This window comes from Hemiscyllium ocellatum, chromosome 13 (assembly GCF_020745735.1).
Source record: "Hemiscyllium ocellatum isolate sHemOce1 chromosome 13, sHemOce1.pat.X.cur, whole genome shotgun sequence".
NCBI classification, from domain to species: Eukaryota; Metazoa; Chordata; class Chondrichthyes; order Orectolobiformes; family Hemiscylliidae; genus Hemiscyllium; species Hemiscyllium ocellatum.
Window position 1 is genome coordinate 31,691,973 of NC_083413.1, and position 18,673 is coordinate 31,710,645.

Here is an 18,673-nt window from a genome sequence, read left to right on the forward strand (position 1 = left end):
ACCCAGCCTTCAAGCCCCTCCTCTAGGTCATTTATAAAAATGACAAACAGCAATGGTCCCAAAACAGATCCTTGTAGAACACCGCTAGTAACTGCACTCCAAGATGAACCTATACCATCAACTACTACCCTCTGTCTCCTTCCAGCCAGCCAATTCCTAATCCAAACCTCTAAGGCACCCTCAATGCCATACCTCCGTAGTTTTTGCATTAGTCTACCATGGGGTACCTTATCGAACGCCTTGCTAAAATCCATATACACCACATCTACTGCTTTACCCTCATCCACTTCCTTGGTCACCTTCTCAAAGAACTCAATAAGGTTTGTGAGGCACGACCTGCCCTTCACAAAACCATGCTGACTATCCTTGATCACGTTATTCCTATCCAGATGTTCATAAATCCTATCCCTTACAATTCTTTCTAAGACTTTGCCCACAACAGAAGTGAGACTCACTGGCCTATAGTTACTAGACCTATCCCTACTCCCCTTCTTGAACAAGGGGACCACATTCGCTATCCTCCAGTCTTCTGGCACTATTCCCGTAGACAACGACGACATAAAAATCAAGGCCAAAGGCTCCGCTATCTCCTCCCTAGCTTCCCAGAGCATCCTAGGATAAATGCCATCAGGCCCAGGGGACTTATCTATTTTCATCCTTTCCAGTATTCCCCAGACTTCTTCCCTACATACCTCAAGGCCATCCATTCTAATCACTTGTGACTCAATATTCACATCAGCAACAGTGTCCTGTTCCTGAGTGAATACTGACGAAAAGTATTGATTTAGTGTCTCTCCAATCTCCTCCGCCTCCACGCACAACTTCCCACTACTATCTTTGACTGGACCGATACCGACCCTAGTCATTCTTTTATTCCTGACATACCTATAGAAAGCCTTTGGGTTTTCTTTAATCCTACCAACTAAGGACTTTTCATGTCCCCTTCTCGCTGCTCTTAGCTCTCTCTTTAGATCCTTCCTGGCTACCTTATAACTCTCAATCGCTCCAACTGAACCTTCACGCCTCATCTTTACATAGGCCGCCCTCTTCCCTTTCACAAGGGATTCCAATTCCTTATTAAACCACGGCTCCCTCACAAGACCCTTTACTCCCTGCCTGACTGGTACATACTTATCAAGGACTTTTAGCTGTTCCTTGAACAATATCCACATATCATTTGTGTTCTTCCCTTGAAACCTATTTTTCCAATCCACGCATCCTAAGTCATGCCTCACCGCATCATAATTTCCCTGCCCCCAGCTATAAATCTTGCCCTGCAGTGCACACTTATCCCTCTCCATCACTAGAGTAAAAGTCACCGAGTTGTGGTCACTGTCCCCGAAGTGCTCACCTACCTCCAAGTCTAACACCTGGCCTGGTTCATTACCTAGAACCAAATCCAGTATAGCCTCACCTCTTGTTGGCCTGTCCACATATTGTGTCAGGAAATCCTCCTGCACACATTGGACAAACACCAACCCATCTAACGAACTCGAGCTATAGCTTTCCCAGTCAATATCTGGGAAGTTAAAGTCCACCCTGCTACTTTCACTCTTCTCCTGAATCATCCTCGCAATACTTTCCTCTACTTCTCTCGGACTATTAGGAGGCCTGTAGAAAACTCCTAACAGGGTGACCTCATCTTTCCTATTTCTAACCTCAGCCCAAACTACCTCACATGGCAAGTCTTCCTCCATCGTCCTTTCCACCGCTGTAATAATATCCTTGACAAGCAATGCCACACCTCCCCCTCTTTTACCCCCATCTCTGACCCTACTAAAACATTTAAACCCTGGAACCTGCACCAGCCATTCCTGTCCCTGTTCTACCCACGTCTCTGTAATGGCCATAACATCGAAGTCCCAGGTACCAACCCACGCTGCAAGTTCAGAACGTTAAATTCTGATGCAAATTTGGAATGCCTGCGAGCCATCTGTAAAAGGGTTCATGCATTTGTAGCTGGTACATTCGGACAGACGTTACATTAAAGCTTTCAATAAAATAAAATATTATGTAACTCTACAGGTTAGATTCATCTGTTCTCAGGACATGCAAACCAATCTCTCAGCTCTCTCACAGTTATATCTGGCTTGCTTCATGTGCACAGTTAACGTGAGCAAACCCTTAATTTTAGCCCACTTTTTGCAACAATGACTATCGTGCATTTGAGATAAAATGCATCTGTAAGTTTGTACTCTACTCTGCTTACTGGCTCTGAGTCTAACTTATCGCAAACATGTTGGTTGGCCATCGTTCTTCACTTTCAATCACTAATTTCCAAAACCACCTTAACCAGAACAAGGATTGATGTCTTTGAATCTATTCAATTCGTTAAAGATGGAATCCAGTTGAAGTGACTGCACACTTTTACGAACTGATCAGGGTTTCAACATGTATTATCATAATATACAACAAAATCTCTTTTCAGAAATGTGGATATCACTGTTCCTTTTGGAGTTGTGAATATCAGTCAAGCAATGCTGTGAACCTTACTTTCAATGATAATGTTTAAAGGATTTTAAATGTTTTCCAAACCATCAGTTTGCAATAGCTGCAAGAGAGAAATTCCTGATGCTTCTTAGTTCCTGTTGACACCAAACTGAAACCCGTTGTTCAGTTCGGTGTGGACTCACCTGTTATTCCTGGAGTGAAGGTCTGTGTACTTGTTGGTTGGGGTGTATCTGCTGGTGGAGTCGTGGATGTGGAGGTTGTTGTTGTAGTTGGTGTTGGGACAGATGTTGAAGATGATTCAGTAGGAGCAGTTGTTAAAACACTTGATGTACCTGTTCAATACAAAACAAAATTTTGCTTTTAATTACAATATTGATTGAACCATAACTGGCCCACGCAATGTGACATTGTTACATTTTCAGCTGAATTTGTTCTGTAAGATAGTTAATCCTTGAAAAGTGTAAATTCACTTGAGCTGTTGCATTCGGAGAGTTCAGACGTAACGTTTTCACTTAAAAACAAATTATTGTGTCCATGAAGCAGGTTAGTGCTGTCAGCTCCTAGAATGCAGTAGCTGAAAACGTGTTGCTGGAAAAGCGCAGCAGGTCAGGCAGCATCCAGGTTCTGTTCCTTGGAAGCTGCCTGACCTGCTGCGCTTTTCCAGCAACACATTTTCAGCTCTGATCTCCAGCATCTGCAGACCTCACTTCCTCCTAGAATGTAGTAACCAATCCTTCCGTTTGCTCTGAGTATTTCCCACATTTCTCCATTTGCAGAACTAATGTGCATTAACACTTCAATTTGGCCCAGCATTGATTATCATGCATTTGAAATAAAATGCATCCATTGCATAATGTTCCTCCTGTCTTTATTGGAACTGTGGTTAACTTTTGTCAACATGTTGCATGGCCATTGCTCTCCACTTTCAATCAATAATTTACAAAACTAACTTAACCAGAACATGGATTGATGACAGTGAACATAATCAATTCATTAAATAATGGACCCAGTTGCTGTGACAACACTATGTTGTCAACTGATTCAGATCAGGGCTTCGACATGTATTTCAAGAATATGCCATGACTTATAATAAAATCTCTTTTAAAAATGAGGTCGGTAACTACTGCGTTTCCAGCTGTGATTCTGAGGCAACAAGTCATATTACTGGAAGTCTGCATACCTGTTGGTTCTGATGTACTTGGTGGTGGATTTGTGGATGTGGAGGTTGGTATTGTAGTTGTTGATTGTACAGGTGTTGAAGATGATTCAGTGGATGTGGATGTAGAAACACTTGATGTACCTGTGCAATAAAAGTCAAAATTTAAACTTGATTTGCAACATTGTACGACTCTCACATAGCCATTCAATTTCAGAAAGTTAAATTCTCATCCAAATTTGGAATGCCTGCGAGCCATCTGTTAAAGACTTAATGCATTTGTATCTGGTACATTAAGACTGTTACTACATTAAAAAGTTCAATGAAATATAATATTCTGTAAATCTACTGGTTAAATTCATCTGTTCGCTAGACATGCAAACCAATCTTTCTATTCTCTCACAGTTTTGTCCGGTTTGCTTCCTGTACACAGTTAACGTGCACTAACTCTTAAATTTGGCCTACACTGACAACAATGACTATCGTGCATTTGAGACAAAATACATCTGTAAGTTGTGCTCTACTCTGTTTACTGGGTTTGAGTCTAACTTATCTCAAACATGTTGGTTGGTCATTGTTCTCAACTTTCAATCACTAATTTCCAAAACTAACTTTACCAGAATATGGATTGATGTCCAGTTGAAGTGACTGCACAATTTTTTGTACTGACTTAGATCAGGGTTTCAACATGTATTATCAGAACATATAACAAAATCTCTTTTCAGAAATGTGGATATCACTGTTCCTTTTGCAGCTGTGAATCTGAGCTGAGCAGTGCTGTGAAACTTAGTATCAATGATAATGTTTAAAAGATTTCAAATGTTTTCCAAACCATCAGTTTGCAATACCTGCAAGAGAGAAATTTCTGATGCTTCTTAGTTCCTGTTGATACCAAACTGAAACCCGTTGTTCAGGTCGGTGTGGACTCACCTGTTATTGGTGGAGTGGAGGTCTGTGTACTTGTTGGTTCTGATGTATCCGCTGGTGGAGTCGTGGATGTGGAGGTTGTTGTTGTAGTCGTTGATGGGACAGATGTTGAAGATGATTCAGTAGGAGCGGTTGTTGAAACATTAGATATACCTGTGCAATACAAAACAAAATTTTGCTTTTAATTGGAATATTGATTGAACCATAACAGGCCCACGCAATGTGACATTGTTACATTTTCAGCTGAATTTGTTCTGTAAAACAGTTAATCCTTGAAAAGTGTAAATTCATTTGAGCTGTTGCATTCGGAGAGTTCAGACATAACGTTTTCACTTAAAAACAATTTATTGTGTCCATGAAGCAGATTAGTGTTGTCAGTTCCTAGAATGTAGTAACCAATCCTTCCACTTGCTATGAATATTTCCCTCATTTCTCCATTTGCAGAACTAATGTGCATTAACAGTACAATTTGGCCCAGGATTGATTATCATGCATTTGAAATAAAATGCGTCCATTGTATGATGTTGTTCCTCTTTTTATTGGAAATGTGGTTAACCTTTGTCAACATGTGGCATGGCCATTACTCTCCACTTTAAATCAATAATTTACAAAACTAACATAACTAGAACATGGATTGATGACAGTGAATCTAATGAATTCATTAAAGATTGTACCAGTTGTTGTGACAAGACTACATTGCCCACTGATTCTGATCAGGGATTTGACACGTATTTCAAGAATACGCCATGACATATAATAAAATCTCTCTTTAAGAAAGAGGTAGGTAACTACTGCGTTTCCCGCTGCGATTCTGAGGCACCAAGTCATTTTACTGGAAGTCTGCATACCTGTTGGTTCTGATGTACTTGATGGTGGATTTGTGGATGTGGAGGTTGGTATTGTAGTTGTTGATTGTGCAGGTGTTGAAGATGATTCAGTAGGAGTAGATGTAGAAACACTTGATGTACCTGTGCAATAAAGATCAAAATTTAGACTTGATTTCCAACATTGCATGACTCTTAACATAGCCATCCATAGAACATAGAACATAGAAAAATACAGCGCAGTACAGGCCCTTCGGCCCTCGATGTTGCGCTGACCGAAGCCTACCTAACTTACACTAGCCCAATAACCTCCACATGCTTATCCAATGCCCGCTTAAATGACCATAAAGAGGGAGAGTCCACCTCTACTACTGGCAGGGCATTCCATGAACTCACAACCCGCTGAGTAAAGAATCTACCCCTAACATCTGTCCTATACCTACCACCCCTTAATTTAAAGCTGCGTCCCCTAGTAACAGCTGACTCCATTAGCGGAAAAAAGTTCTCACTGTCAACCCTATCTAAACCCCTAATCATCTTGTACACCTCTATCAAATCTCCACTAAACCTTCTTTTCTCCAATGAGAACAGCCCTAAGTGCCTCAGCCTTTCCTCATACAATCTTCCTAACATGCCAGGCAACATCCTGGTAAACCTCCTCTGCACTCGTTCCAATGCCTCCACATCCTTCCTATAGTATGGCGACCAAAACTGCACACAATACTCCAGATGCGGCTGCACCAGAGTCTTATACAACTGCAACATGACCTCAGGACTCCGGAACTCAATTCCTCTACCAATAAAGCCCAGTAAACCATATGCCTTCTTCACAGCACTATTTACCTGGGTGGCAACTTTCAGAGATCCGTGTACATGGACACCAAGATTCCTCTGCTCATCCACACTACCAAGTAGCCCACCATTAGCCCGGTAATCCATCTTCTTGTTACTCCTACCAAAGTGAATGACTTCACACTTAGCTACATTGAACTCCATTTGCCACCTTTCTGCCCAGCTCTGCAACTTATCTATATCCCGCTGTAACCTGCCACATCCTTCTTTACTGTCCACAACTCCACCGACTTTCGTGTCATCCGCAAACTTGCTCACCCAGCCTTCAAGCCCCTCCTCTAGGTCATTTATAAAAATGACAAACAGCAATGGTCCCAAAACAGATCCTTGTAGAACACCGCTAGTAACTGCACTCCAAGATGAACCTATACCATCAACTACTACCCTCTGTCTCCTTCCAGCCAGCCAATTCCTAATCCAAACCTCTAAGGCACCCTCAATGCCATACCTCCGTAGTTTTTGCATTAGTCTACCATGGGGTACCTTATCGAACGCCTTGCTAAAATCCATATACACCACATCTACTGCTTTACCCTCATCCACTTCCTTGGTCACCTTCTCAAAGAACTCAATAAGGTTTGTGAGGCACGACCTGCCCTTCACAAAACCATGCTGACTATTCTTGATCAGGTTATTCCTATCCAGATGTTCATAAATCCTATCCCTTACAATTCTTTCTAAGACTTTGCCCACAACAGAAGTGAGACCCACTGGCCTATAGTTACTAGACCTATCCCTACTCCCCTTCTTGAACAAGGGGACCACATTCGCTATCCTCCAGTCTTCTGGCACTATTCCCGTAGACAACGACGACATAAAAATCAAGGCCAAAGGCTCCGCTATCTCCTCCCTAGCTTCCCAGAGCATCCTAGGATAAATGCCATCAGGCCCAGGGGACTTATCTATTTTCATCCTTTCCAGTATTCCCCAGACTTCTTCCCTACATACCTCAAGGCCATCCATTCTAATCACTTGTGACTCAATATTCACATCAGCAACAGTGTCCTGTTCCTGAGTGAATACTGACGAAAAGTATTGATTTAGTGTCTCTCCAATCTCCTCCGCCTCCACGCACAACTTCCCACTACTATCTTTGACTGGACCGATACTGACCCTAGTCATTCTTTTATTCCTGACATACCTATAGAAAGCCTTTGGGTTTTCTTTAATCCTACCAACTAAGGACTTTTCATGTCCCCTTCTTGCTGCTCTTAGCTCTCTCTTTAGATCCTTCCTGGCTACCTTATAACTCTCAATCGCCCCAACTGAACCTTCAAGCCTCATCTTTACATAGGCCGCCCTCTTCCCTTTCACAAGGGATTCCAATTCCTTATTAAACCACGGCTCCCTCACAAGACCCTTTACTCCCTGCCTGACTGGTACATACTTATCAAGGACTTTTAGCTGTTCCTTGAACAATATCCACATATCATTTGTGTTCTTCCCTTGAAACCTATTTTTCCAATCCACGCATCCTAAGTCATGCCTCACCGCATCATAATTTCCCTGCCCCCAGCTATAACTCTTGCCCTGCAGTGCACACTTATCCCTCTCCATCACTAGAGTAAAAGTCACCGAGTTGTGGTCACTGTCCCCGAAGTGCTCACCTACCTCCAAGTCTAACACCTGGCCTGGTTCATTACCTAGAACCAAATCCAGTATAGCCTCACCTCTTGTTGGCCTGTCCACATATTGTGTCAGGAAACCCTCCTGCACACATTGGACAAACACCAACCCATCTAACGAACTCGAGCTATAGCTTTCCCAGTCAATATCTGGGAAGTTAAAGTCCACCCTGCTACTTTCACTCTTCTCCTGAATCATCCTCGCAATACTTTCCTCTACTTCTCTCGGACTATTAGGAGGCCTGTAGAAAACTCCTAACAGGGTGACCTCATCTTTCCTATTTCTAACCTCAGCCCAAACTACCTCACATGGCAAGTCTTCCTCCATCGTCCTTTCCACCGCTGTAATAATATCCTTGACAAGCAATGCCACACCTCCCCCTCTTTTACCCCCATCTCTGACCCTACTAAAACATTTAAACCCTGGAACCTGCACCAGCCATTCCTGTCCCTGTTCTACCCACGTCTCTGTAATGGCCATAACATCGAAGTCCCAGGTACCAACCCACGCTGCAAGTTCAGAACGTTAAATTCTGATGCAAATTTGGAATGCCTGCGAGCCATCTGTAAAAGGGTTCATGCATTTGTAGCTGGTACATTCGGACAGACGTTACATTAAAGCTTTCAATAAAATAAAATATTATGTAACTCTACAGGTTAGATTCATCTGTTCTCAGGACATGCAAACCAATCTCTCAGCTCTCTCACAGTTTTGTCAGGCTTGCTTCATGTGCACAGTTAACATGCACTAACCCTTAATTTTAGCCCACGTTAACAACAATGACAATCGTTCATTTGTGATAAAATGCATCTGTAGCTTCGTACTCTACTCTGCTTACTGGGTCTGAGTCTAACTTATCTCAAACGTGTTGGTTGGCCATCGTTCTCAACTTTCAATCACTAATTTCCAAAATCAACTTCACCAGAATATGGATTGATGTTTTGAATGTATTCAATTCACTAAAAATGGAATCCAGTTGAAGTGACTGCACAATTTTGCGGACTGACTTAGATCAGGGTTTCAACATGTATTCTCAAAATGTATAACAAAATCTCTTTTCAGAAATGTGGATATCACTGTTCCTTTTGCAGCTGTGAATCTGAGCTGAGCAGTGCTGTGAACCTTACTATCAATGATAATGTTTATTTCACATGCTTCTTAGTTCCTTTTGATACCAAACGGAAACCTGTTGTTCAGGTCGGTGTGGACTCACCTGTTGTTGGTGGAGTGGAGGTCTGTGTACTTGTTGGTTCGGATGTATCTGCTGGTGGAGTCGTGGATGTGGAGGTTGTTGTTGTAGTTGGTGATGGTACAGATGTTGAAGATGATTCAGTAGGAGCAGTTGTTGAAACACTAGATATACCTGTGCAATACAAAACAAAATTTTGCTTTTAATTACAATATTGATTAAACCATAACAGGCCCACGCAATGTGACATTGTTACATTTTCAGCTGAATTTGTTCTGTAAAACAGTTAATCCTTGATAAGTGTAAATTCATTTGAGCTGTTGCATTCGGAGAGATGAGACGTAACGTTTTTACTTAAAAACAAATTATTGTGTCCATGAAGCAGGTTAGTGTTGTCACTTCCTAGAATGTAGTAACCAATGTAGTAACTTGTGGGCGGCACGGTGGCACAGTGGTTAGCACTGCTGCCTCACAGCGCCTGAAGACCCGGGTTCAATTCCCGACTCAGGCGACTGACTGTGTGGAGTTTGCACGTTCTCCCCGTGTCTGCGTGGGTTTCCTCCGGGTGCTCCGGTTTCCTCCCACAGTCCAAAGATGTGCGGGTCAGGTGAATTGGCCATGCTAAATTGCCCGTAGTGTTAGGTAAGGGGTATGTAGGGGTATGGGTGGGTTTCGCTTCGGCGGGTCGGTGTGGACTTGTTGGGCTGAAGGGCCTGTTTCCACACTGTAAGTAATCTAATCTAATCCTTCCGTTTGCTCTGAATATTTCTCACAATTCTCCATTTGCATTAACACTTCCATTTGACCCAGCAATGATTATCATGCATTTAAAATAAAATGCATCCATTGTATAACGTTCCTCCTCTCTTTATTGGAACTGCAGTTAACTTTTGTCAACATGTGGCATGGCCATTCCTCTCTACGTTCAATCAATAATTTACAAAACTGACTTAACTAGAACACGGATTGATGACAGTGAATCTAATGAATTCATTAAAGATTGGACCAGTTGTTGTGACAAGACTACATTGCCCACTGATTCTGATCAGGGATTTGACACGTATTTCAAGAATACGCCATGACATATAATAAAATCTCTCTTTAAAAAAGAGGTAGGTAACTACTGTGTTTCTCGCTGCGATTCTGAGGCACCAAGTCATATTACTGGAAGTCTGCATACCTGTTGGTTCTGATGTACTTGATGGTGGATTTGTGGATGTGGAGGTCGGTATTGTAGTTGTTGATTGTACAGCTGTTGAAGATGATTCAGTAGGAGTAGATGTAGAAACACTTGATGTACCTGTGCAATAAAGATCAAAAGTTAGACTTGATTTCCAACATAACATGACTCTTAACATTGCCATCCAATGTCAGAAAGTTAAATTCTAAGCCAAATTTGGAATGTTTGTGAGCCATCTGTAAAAGAGTTAATGCATTTGTAACTGGTACATTCGAAAAGTCAATACATTAAATCATTCAATAAAATAAAATATTCTATAAATCTCCAGTTTAGATTAATCTCTGCCCAGGGCGTACATACCAATCTTTCAGCTCTCTCACAGTTTTGTCTGGCTTGCTTCATGTGCACAGTTAACGTGCACTAACTCTTAATTTTAGCCCACATTTACAACAACGACTATTGTGCATTTGAGATAAAATGCATCTGTAAGTTTGTACTCTACTCTGCTTACTGGGTCTGAGACTAACTTGTCTCAAATGTGTTGGTTGGCCATCGTTCTCCACTTTCAATCACTAATTTCCAAAACCACCTTAACCAGAACAAGGATAGATGTCTTTGAATCTATTCAATTCGTTAAAGATGGAATCCAGTTGAAGTGACTGCACACTTTTACGAACTGATCAGGGTTTCAACATGTATTATCATAATATATAACAAAATCTCTTTTCAGAAATGTGGATATCACTGTTCCTTTTGCAGCTGTGAATCTGAGCTGAGCAGTGCTGTGAAACTTAGTATCAATGATAATGTTTAAATGATTTCAAATGTTTTCAATAGCTGCAAGAGAGATATTTCTGATGCTTCTTAGTTCCTGTTGATACCAAACAGAAACCCATTGTTCAGGTCGGTGTGGACTCACCTGTTATTGGTGGAGTGGAGGTCTGTGTACTTGTTGGTTCGGATGTATCTGCTGGTGGAGTGGTGGATGTGGAGGTTGTTGTTGTAGTTGTTGATGGGACAGATGTTGAAGATGATTCAGTAGGAGCTGTTGTTGAAACACTAGATATACCTGTGCAATGCAAAACAAAATTTTGCTTTTAATTACAATATTGATTGAACCATAACTGGCCCATGCAATGTAACATTGTTGCATTTTCAGTTGAATTTGTTGTTTCTCAAAGTCAGTCCGTGAAAAGTGAAGTTCATTTTTAGCTGGTGCATTTGGAGAGTTCGGACGTTTTTCCCACCTTCCTCTATGTGCAGAATTAATGTGCTTTAATGGTTCAATTTGGGCCAGCAATGACTCCCATGCAATTGAGTTACAATGCATCTATTATCTCACGTTGGTCTTCTCTTTATTTGGTCTGTGGTTAAATTTTGTCAAACATTTTGCATGGCCATTGTTCTCTACTGTTGAGAGTGTGTTGCTGGAAAAGCTCAGCAGGTCAGGCAACATCCGAGGAGCAGGAAAATCGATGTGTCGAGCTGGAGCTCTTCATCAGGAATGAGGCTGGGAGCCTCGGGGATGGAGAGGTAAGTGGGAGGGAGGTGGGGCTGGGGAGAAGATCATTGAGAGTGCAACAGATGGATGGAGGTGGGGGTAAAGGTGATAGGTCAGAGAAGAGTGCAGAGTGGATAGGTGGGAAGTAAGATTGACAGGTGGGGCAGATCATGAGGGCGGTTCTGAACTGGAAGGTTGGAACTGGGATAAGGTGGGGGGAAGGGGAAATGCGGAAACTGGTGAAGTCTACATTGATGCCCTGGGATTGAACAATCCCAAGGCGGAATACAAAGCGCTCTTCCTCCAGGCGTCAGGTGGTGAGGGAGTGGTGGTAAAGGAGGCCCAGGACCTGCATGTCCTTGGCAGAGTGGGAGTGGGAGTTGAAATATTCAGCCACGGGGTGGTGGGTTGATTGGTTCTGGTGGCCTGGAGATGTTCTCTAAAGCGCACTGCGAGAAGGCGTCCAGTCTCCCCAGTGTAAAGGATACAGCATCGGGAGCAACGGATACAATAAATGACATTGGTGGATGTGCAGGTAAAACTTTGATGGATGCGGAAGGCTCCTTTAGGGCCTTGGATTTAGGTGAGGTGGGGGGAATGTGGTGCATGTTTTGCAAAGCCTGCGGTGACAGGGGAAGATGCCAGGAGGGGAGGGTGGGTTGTTAGGGGGCGTGGTCCTGACCAGGTAGTCGTGGAGGCAATGGTCTTTGCATAAAGCAGATGGAGTGAGGAGGGAAATATGTCTCTGGTGATGGAGTCCGATTGTAGGTAGCAGAAATGTTGGCGGATGATGTTATGTATACGGAGGTTGGTGGGGTGTGGTTTGAGGGCAGAGGTGAGGGACATGGATGAGATGTGTTGGACAGCATCTTCAACCGTGTGGGAGGGTAAATTTCAATCTTCAAAGAAAGAGGCCATCTGGTGTGTTCTGTGGTGGAATTAGTCCTTCTCAGAGCAGATGCAGCGGAGGCGGAGGAATTGGGTACATGGGATAACAATTTTGCAGGAGGTAGCTGTGGGAGTTGGTGGGTTTGTAAAAAACGTCAGTGTTGAGACAATCCTCATGGATGGAGATGGAGAGGTCTAGGAATGGGAGAGAGGTGTCCGATATGGTCCAGGTGAATTTAAGGTCGAGGTGGAATGTGTTGGTGAAGTTGATGAACTGCTCAGCCTCCGCGTGGGAGCACAGGTTGGCACCAATGCAGTCATCAATGTAGCGGAGGAAGAGGTGGGGAGGGGTGCCGGTGTGACTCCGGAAGAGGGACTGCTCCACATAGCCAACAAAGAGACAGGCATAGCTGGGGCCCATATGGGTGCCCATGGCAACCCCTTTGGTCTGGAGGAAGTGGGAGTATTAGAAGGAGAAATTGTTGAGGGTGAGGACCAATTCAGCCAAACGAATAAGAGTGTCAGTGGAAGGGTACTGGTGGGGACGTCGGAGAGAAAGAAACAGAGGGAGGGCCTGGCCATGGTGGATGGAGGTGTCGAGGGACTGGATGTCCATGGTGATGATGAAGCATTGGGGGTCAGAAAATGGAAGTCTTGGAGGAGGTGGAGGATGTAGGTGGTGTCCTGAACATATATGGGGAGTTCCTGGAACACGGAATAGGACAGTATCGATGTAGATGGAGATGAGTTCAGTGGGGCAGGAGCAGGGCTGAGATGATGGGTCAGCCGGGGTAGTCAAGCTTGTGGATCTTGGGTGGGCAGTAGAATCGGTTAGTGTGGGGTTCCTGGACTATGAGTTTGGAAGCTGTGGATGAGAGATCACTTGAGGTAATGAGGTTTTGTATGGTCTGGGACATGATGGTTTGGTCATGGTCAAGGGGACGGTAGGAGGAGGTGTCTTTGAGTTGGTGTCTGGCTTCAACGGTTAGAGGTCAGTGCACCAAATACCACTGCATTCCATTTGTCTGCTGGTTTGATAGTGAAGTTGGAGTTGGGGTTGGAATAGAGGGAGTGAAGGGCTGCGCGTTGTGAGGGGGAGAGGTTGGACTGGGTGAGGCTGTTGGACAGGCTAAGGTAGTTGATGTCATGGCATCAGTTTGAAATAAAGAGGTCAAGGGCAACTAGCAGGCTAGCATGAAGTGTCTAGGTGGATGGGGTGTGTTGTAGGTGGGAGAAGGGGTTTTCAGTGGGAGGGCAGGTGTGTTGGTTGTAAAAGTGGGCACAGATGCAGAGGCAGCAGAAGAAAGTCGCAGTGTGCGTCAAACTCATTAATCTGGGACTGTAGAGGGATAAAGGTGAGGCCTTTACTGAGGACTAAACATTTGTCCTCAGTGAGGGAGAGATCTGGGGGAATGGTGAAGACACGGCAGGCTTGAGAGCTAGGACTTGGAGTGAGGCTGGAGTTTGAGGTGGGACGAGGTCTAGGACCTGGAGGGGGCTGGGGTTTGAGGTGGGATGGGAACTAGGACCTGGAGGGGGCTGGAATTTGATGTGGGATAGGTGCTAGGACCAGAGGGGGCTGGGGTTTGATGTGGGATGGGAGCTAAGACCTGGAGTGGGGCTGGAGTTTGATGTGGGATAGGAGCTAGGACCTGGAGTGGGGCTGGTATTTGAGGTGGGATGGAGCTAGAACCTGGAGTGGGGCTGGAGTTTGATGTGGGATAGGGAGCTAGGACCTGGAGTGTGGCTGGAGTTTGATGTGGGGTAGGAGCTAGGATCTGGAGTGGGACAGAGTTTAAGTGAGAAGGGGGCTAGGACCTGGAGGGGGTGGGGTTTGAGATGGGATGAGAACTAGGACCTGGAGTGGGGCTGGAATTTGAGGTGGTATAGGTGCTAGGAACCGGAGTGGGGCTGGGGTTTGAGTTGGGATAGGAGCTAGGACCTGGAGTGGGGCTGGGGTTCGAGGTGAGAAGGGGGCTAGGACCTGGTGTGGGGCTGGAGTTTGATGTGGGATAGGTGCTAGGAACCGGAGTGGGGCTGGGGTTTGAGTTGGGATAGGAGCTAGGACCTGGAGTGGGGCTGGAGTTTGAGGTGAGAAGGAGGCTAGGACATGAAGTAGGGCTGGAGTTTGATGTGGGATGGGAGCTAGGACCTGGAGTGGGCTGGAGTTCGAGTTGGGAAGTGGTCTAGGACCTGGAGTGGGGCTGGAGTTTGATGTGGGATGGGAGCTGGGACCTGGAGCGGGCTGGAGTTCGAGGTGGGAAGGGGGCTAGGACCTGGAGTGGGGCTGGGGTTTGAACTGGGAAGGGTGCTACGACCTGGAGTGAGGCTGGAGTTTGAGGTGGGATAGGTGCTAGGACCTGGAGTGGGGCTGCGGTTTGAGGTGGGATGTGAGCTTTGTATCTCTAGGTGACCTCCTACAGGTAGTTCATGTGCAACACAATCTGTTGCACTTTGGCCTATTTCCCCTCTGCATGAACCTGCCAAATGTCTCCATTTCCATCTTAGGATTCTATCTTTCAAATAATAACTCTCCGAATTCTCTGCCTCCTTTTCGGAGTACACAATCACATATATATCTTTTATCATCTTGTTGTGCTGTTGCAAATCTCTTAGTCTTTCAGGACTAAACACTTCTATCTGACCCTCTGTCTGTTCAGGTTTTTCCTGCACCATTACGTCAAACATGGTATCCGCCAACTGATCCTCAACTCCTTCATCTCTCTCTTTACCTTTCACTTTGTGCTATGACTTATGATAGTGGGATCTGGTTACCACACAGTCTGGGAAAATACCAGGATATTTCTGTTTTAACTCCTGAGTTTCTTGGTCTTCCTTGGGCTTCTCCACAACAAGGAGTCTCACTCCCACCTTGGATTCTGCCAAATCATTCCCAAGAACAAACTGAATTCCTGGAACTGATACTCTGTCAATAACTCCCACTGTAACTTCCCCAGACTTAAAGCGGCACTCCAACCTGATCTTACATTAGGGAATGCTAAATTTCTGTCCTTCTGTCCTTCTGTCCCACAAATTATGATATTCTCAGAGAACAGATCAGAAAGAGGGCATATTCGCTCATCTCTTACTATCAATGACTGATTAGATCCTGTATCCCTCAAAATTATAACTGCCAGTCGTTCTCCCCATGTTCTTTCTGAGTAAACTTTACCCACAGAGGTGAATTCTTTGTAGAGATCAGGTACTAACTACATACCCAGCCCCGGCCTTGGCTGTGCACTCTCCTGCAGCTCCTCGGCTCTTCTCAGGGTGTCCTTTACTACCTTCACTAATGCCACTGGCTTAGCTTCTTTACCACATCTATTCCCACAGCATCTTTCTTTAATGAACAACACTGTGACTTTACATATCTCACTTACCACAGTGGAAACACCTGAGGTCTTTCACCTCCTTTCCACTCTCTTGGGCTTCTTTTTTATCCAGTGGTAAATTCTTACCAGTGCTCCCTACTCTTGGTTTTGTAGTGTAGGATCTCCCCTTGTCCCAAATTCTATCCTTCACAGGATGAAATTCTGGCTAGAAGCTTGTCTTATGCACCAACATGTACTCATCTCCTAATTCTGCTGCCCTTCTCACTTCCTGAACTTTCTGTTCCTCCACATGAATTCTTACCATCTCTGGAAGTGAGTATTTAAACTCCTCCAGCAGAATAATCTCTCTAGGTCCTATCTATTTTCAAAGCATGCACCCTTCGATCAAAGTGACTCTGTTTAATTCTTTCAAACTCAACATAAGTCTGACCTTGTTTTATCTTTGTGTTTCTGAACTGTTGTCTATCTGCTTCTGGTACCAGTTCATTAATACTTAAAATAGCCTGTTTGACCCTTCAGCTGACAGTGCGGCAAATACCCCAACATCTCTGCCTACCAGATTAGTCTGAACTAGCATTACCCATAAATCCTCGGACCGCTCCATCTGCCTAGCCAATTTTTCAAATGAAATAAAGAAGGCTTCAGCATTTTTCTCATGAAAATGTGGCAGAGTTTTGACATTTATATATATATATATATCGCTACCTTCTCTTTTAATCTCCATCCTGTTAACCTGACTTTGCTAACTTAGTCACAACTTCTCAAGTTCAAATTCTCTCTCTTTTTGTCTCTCTTTCTTCTATCTCTGTTTGCTCAGCCAAGAACCTCCTCTCTCTCTTTTTCCTCTCTCCCTCTCATTTTCCATGCTCTCTCTCTTCTCTCTATCTTTTTATCTTCTAACTCCATTTTTTTCAATTGCAACTTTAATTTTTCTACCTTTACTGCCCTTGTCTGTTTCTCGGATACACTGAAGGGTTTGAGTAATTCCCTTACAATTTCAGCTTTACTTTTGTCTTTTTCTTGAATGTAATCCAAGATGGAGGACGGGAAAAATTTCTGGCTGTAAGAGCTGCTCCTTTTTTTGAGGTATTTTAGGTGTTGGAGGTGATTTCCTCGAATTCCAGGAGCAGCAATTACTGTGTTATATGCTGTAGCATTGTTATGGAACTTTGGGAAAAAAAAGTCAAAACAACAGCAGTTTGAAAGGGAGAAGAGCAGACAAAGGAAGCACATGGTGAGGACAGTGCAGGAGAGAGAGAGCGAGAGAGAGAGAGAAAAAGTCTGCACAGTTGCTGCCTTTGCTGTTTGAAATCGTGTATCGCTGGCCATCGGAATGCATCTGAGAAAAGTAACAAACAGTAAAATTCTTGGAGGAACTGTTGGGCGAAGTTCACAGCACAGAATCAGATAAATTAATTGTGGTTTTAAGTCTGTCCAAGAGAAAGGCTGCAGTAGTGAGTATAGAGAATTCTTTCTTGATTATATGTTTTTGGAGATAAGTCTCTTGATTAAACTTAAAATATAAGCCATAGCTATTAATTTAACCTGGGGCAGTGTTTGTAGAGGAATAAGACAACGTTATTTTCTGGGTCTGTAGATTGTGAAGGAACAAAAATGGCCTTTGCAGTGATATGTACTACTTGTCAGATGTGGGAGTTTAAAGAGAGTTTAAGGGTTGCTGCGGATTATATTTGCCATAAATGCTGTTTGATGCGAATCTTATCAGATCGAGTGGATCGGTTGGAGAGACAGATAGAAGCAATGAGGAATTTGCAACAGCAACAGTATGTGATGGATGGCAGTTATAGGAAGGGGAGAAAGTCTCAGATACAGTCACATAGATGGGTTAACTCCAGGAAGAGTGAGAGAGGTTGACACCTAGGGCAGGAATCTTTTGTGGATATAGCCATTTCAAACAGGTATGCTGTTTTGGAAAATGTAGGAGATGATGGATTCTCAGGGGAACGTAGCACAAGCAGCCATGTTTCTGGTATTGAGACTGGCTCTAATGCAACAAGGGGTACGTCGGCTTCCAAAAGATCAATTGTGTTAGGGGATTCTGTAGTCAGAGGTACAGACAGACGTTTCTGTGGCCAGCAGAGAAAAAGCAGAATGGTGTTGTTTCCCTGGTGCCTGGATCAAGGGTGTCTCAGAGAGGATGCAGAATGTTCTCATGGGGGAGATGGGCCAGCAGGAAATCATTGTCCACATTGGAAACAACGACATTGGAAGGGAAAAGGTTGAGACTCTGAAGGGAGATTACAGAGAGTTAGGCAGAAATTTAAAAGGAGATCCTAAAGGGTAGTAATATCTGGATTACTCCCAGTGCTACGAGCTAGTGAGGGCAGGAATAGAAGGATAGAGCAGATGAATGCATGGCTGAGGAGCTGGTGTGTGGGAGAAGGATTCACATTTTTGGATCATTGGAATTTCTTTTGGGGTAGAAGTGACCTGTACAAGAAGGATGGATTGCACCTAAATTGGAAGGGGACTAATATACTGGCAGGGAAATTTGCTAGAATTGCTTGAGAGAATTTAAACTAGTAAGGTGGGGGGAACTCAGGGAGATTGTGAGGAAAGAGCTCAATCTGAGATGGGTACAGCTGAGAACAGAAGTGAGTCAAACAGTCAGGGTAGGCAGGAACAAGGTAGGACTAATAAATTGAACTGCATTTATTTCAATGCAAAGGGCCTAACAGGGAAGGCGGATGAACTCAGGGCATGGTTAGGAACATGGGACTGGGATA

General features: G+C 43.9%; 1 protein-coding gene across 1 annotated transcript in view; it reads right to left on the reverse strand.

The window, feature by feature from the left end:
• LOC132821728 (mucin-2-like) overlaps window positions 1–18,673 on the reverse strand; it is a 109,703-nt gene that overhangs the window by 58,621 nt on the left and 32,409 nt on the right. Inside the window, exons 3-9 of the mRNA XM_060834436.1 lie at window positions 11,125–11,274; window positions 10,206–10,325; window positions 9,050–9,199; window positions 5,383–5,502; window positions 4,538–4,687; window positions 3,632–3,751; window positions 2,634–2,783 (exon numbers count right to left, since the gene is read on the reverse strand). Coding sequence (XP_060690419.1) covers window positions 2,634–2,783; window positions 3,632–3,751; window positions 4,538–4,687; window positions 5,383–5,502; window positions 9,050–9,199; window positions 10,206–10,325; window positions 11,125–11,274 — 960 coding nt within the window. The remainder of the gene's footprint in view (window positions 1–2,633; window positions 2,784–3,631; window positions 3,752–4,537; window positions 4,688–5,382; window positions 5,503–9,049; window positions 9,200–10,205; window positions 10,326–11,124; window positions 11,275–18,673) is intronic.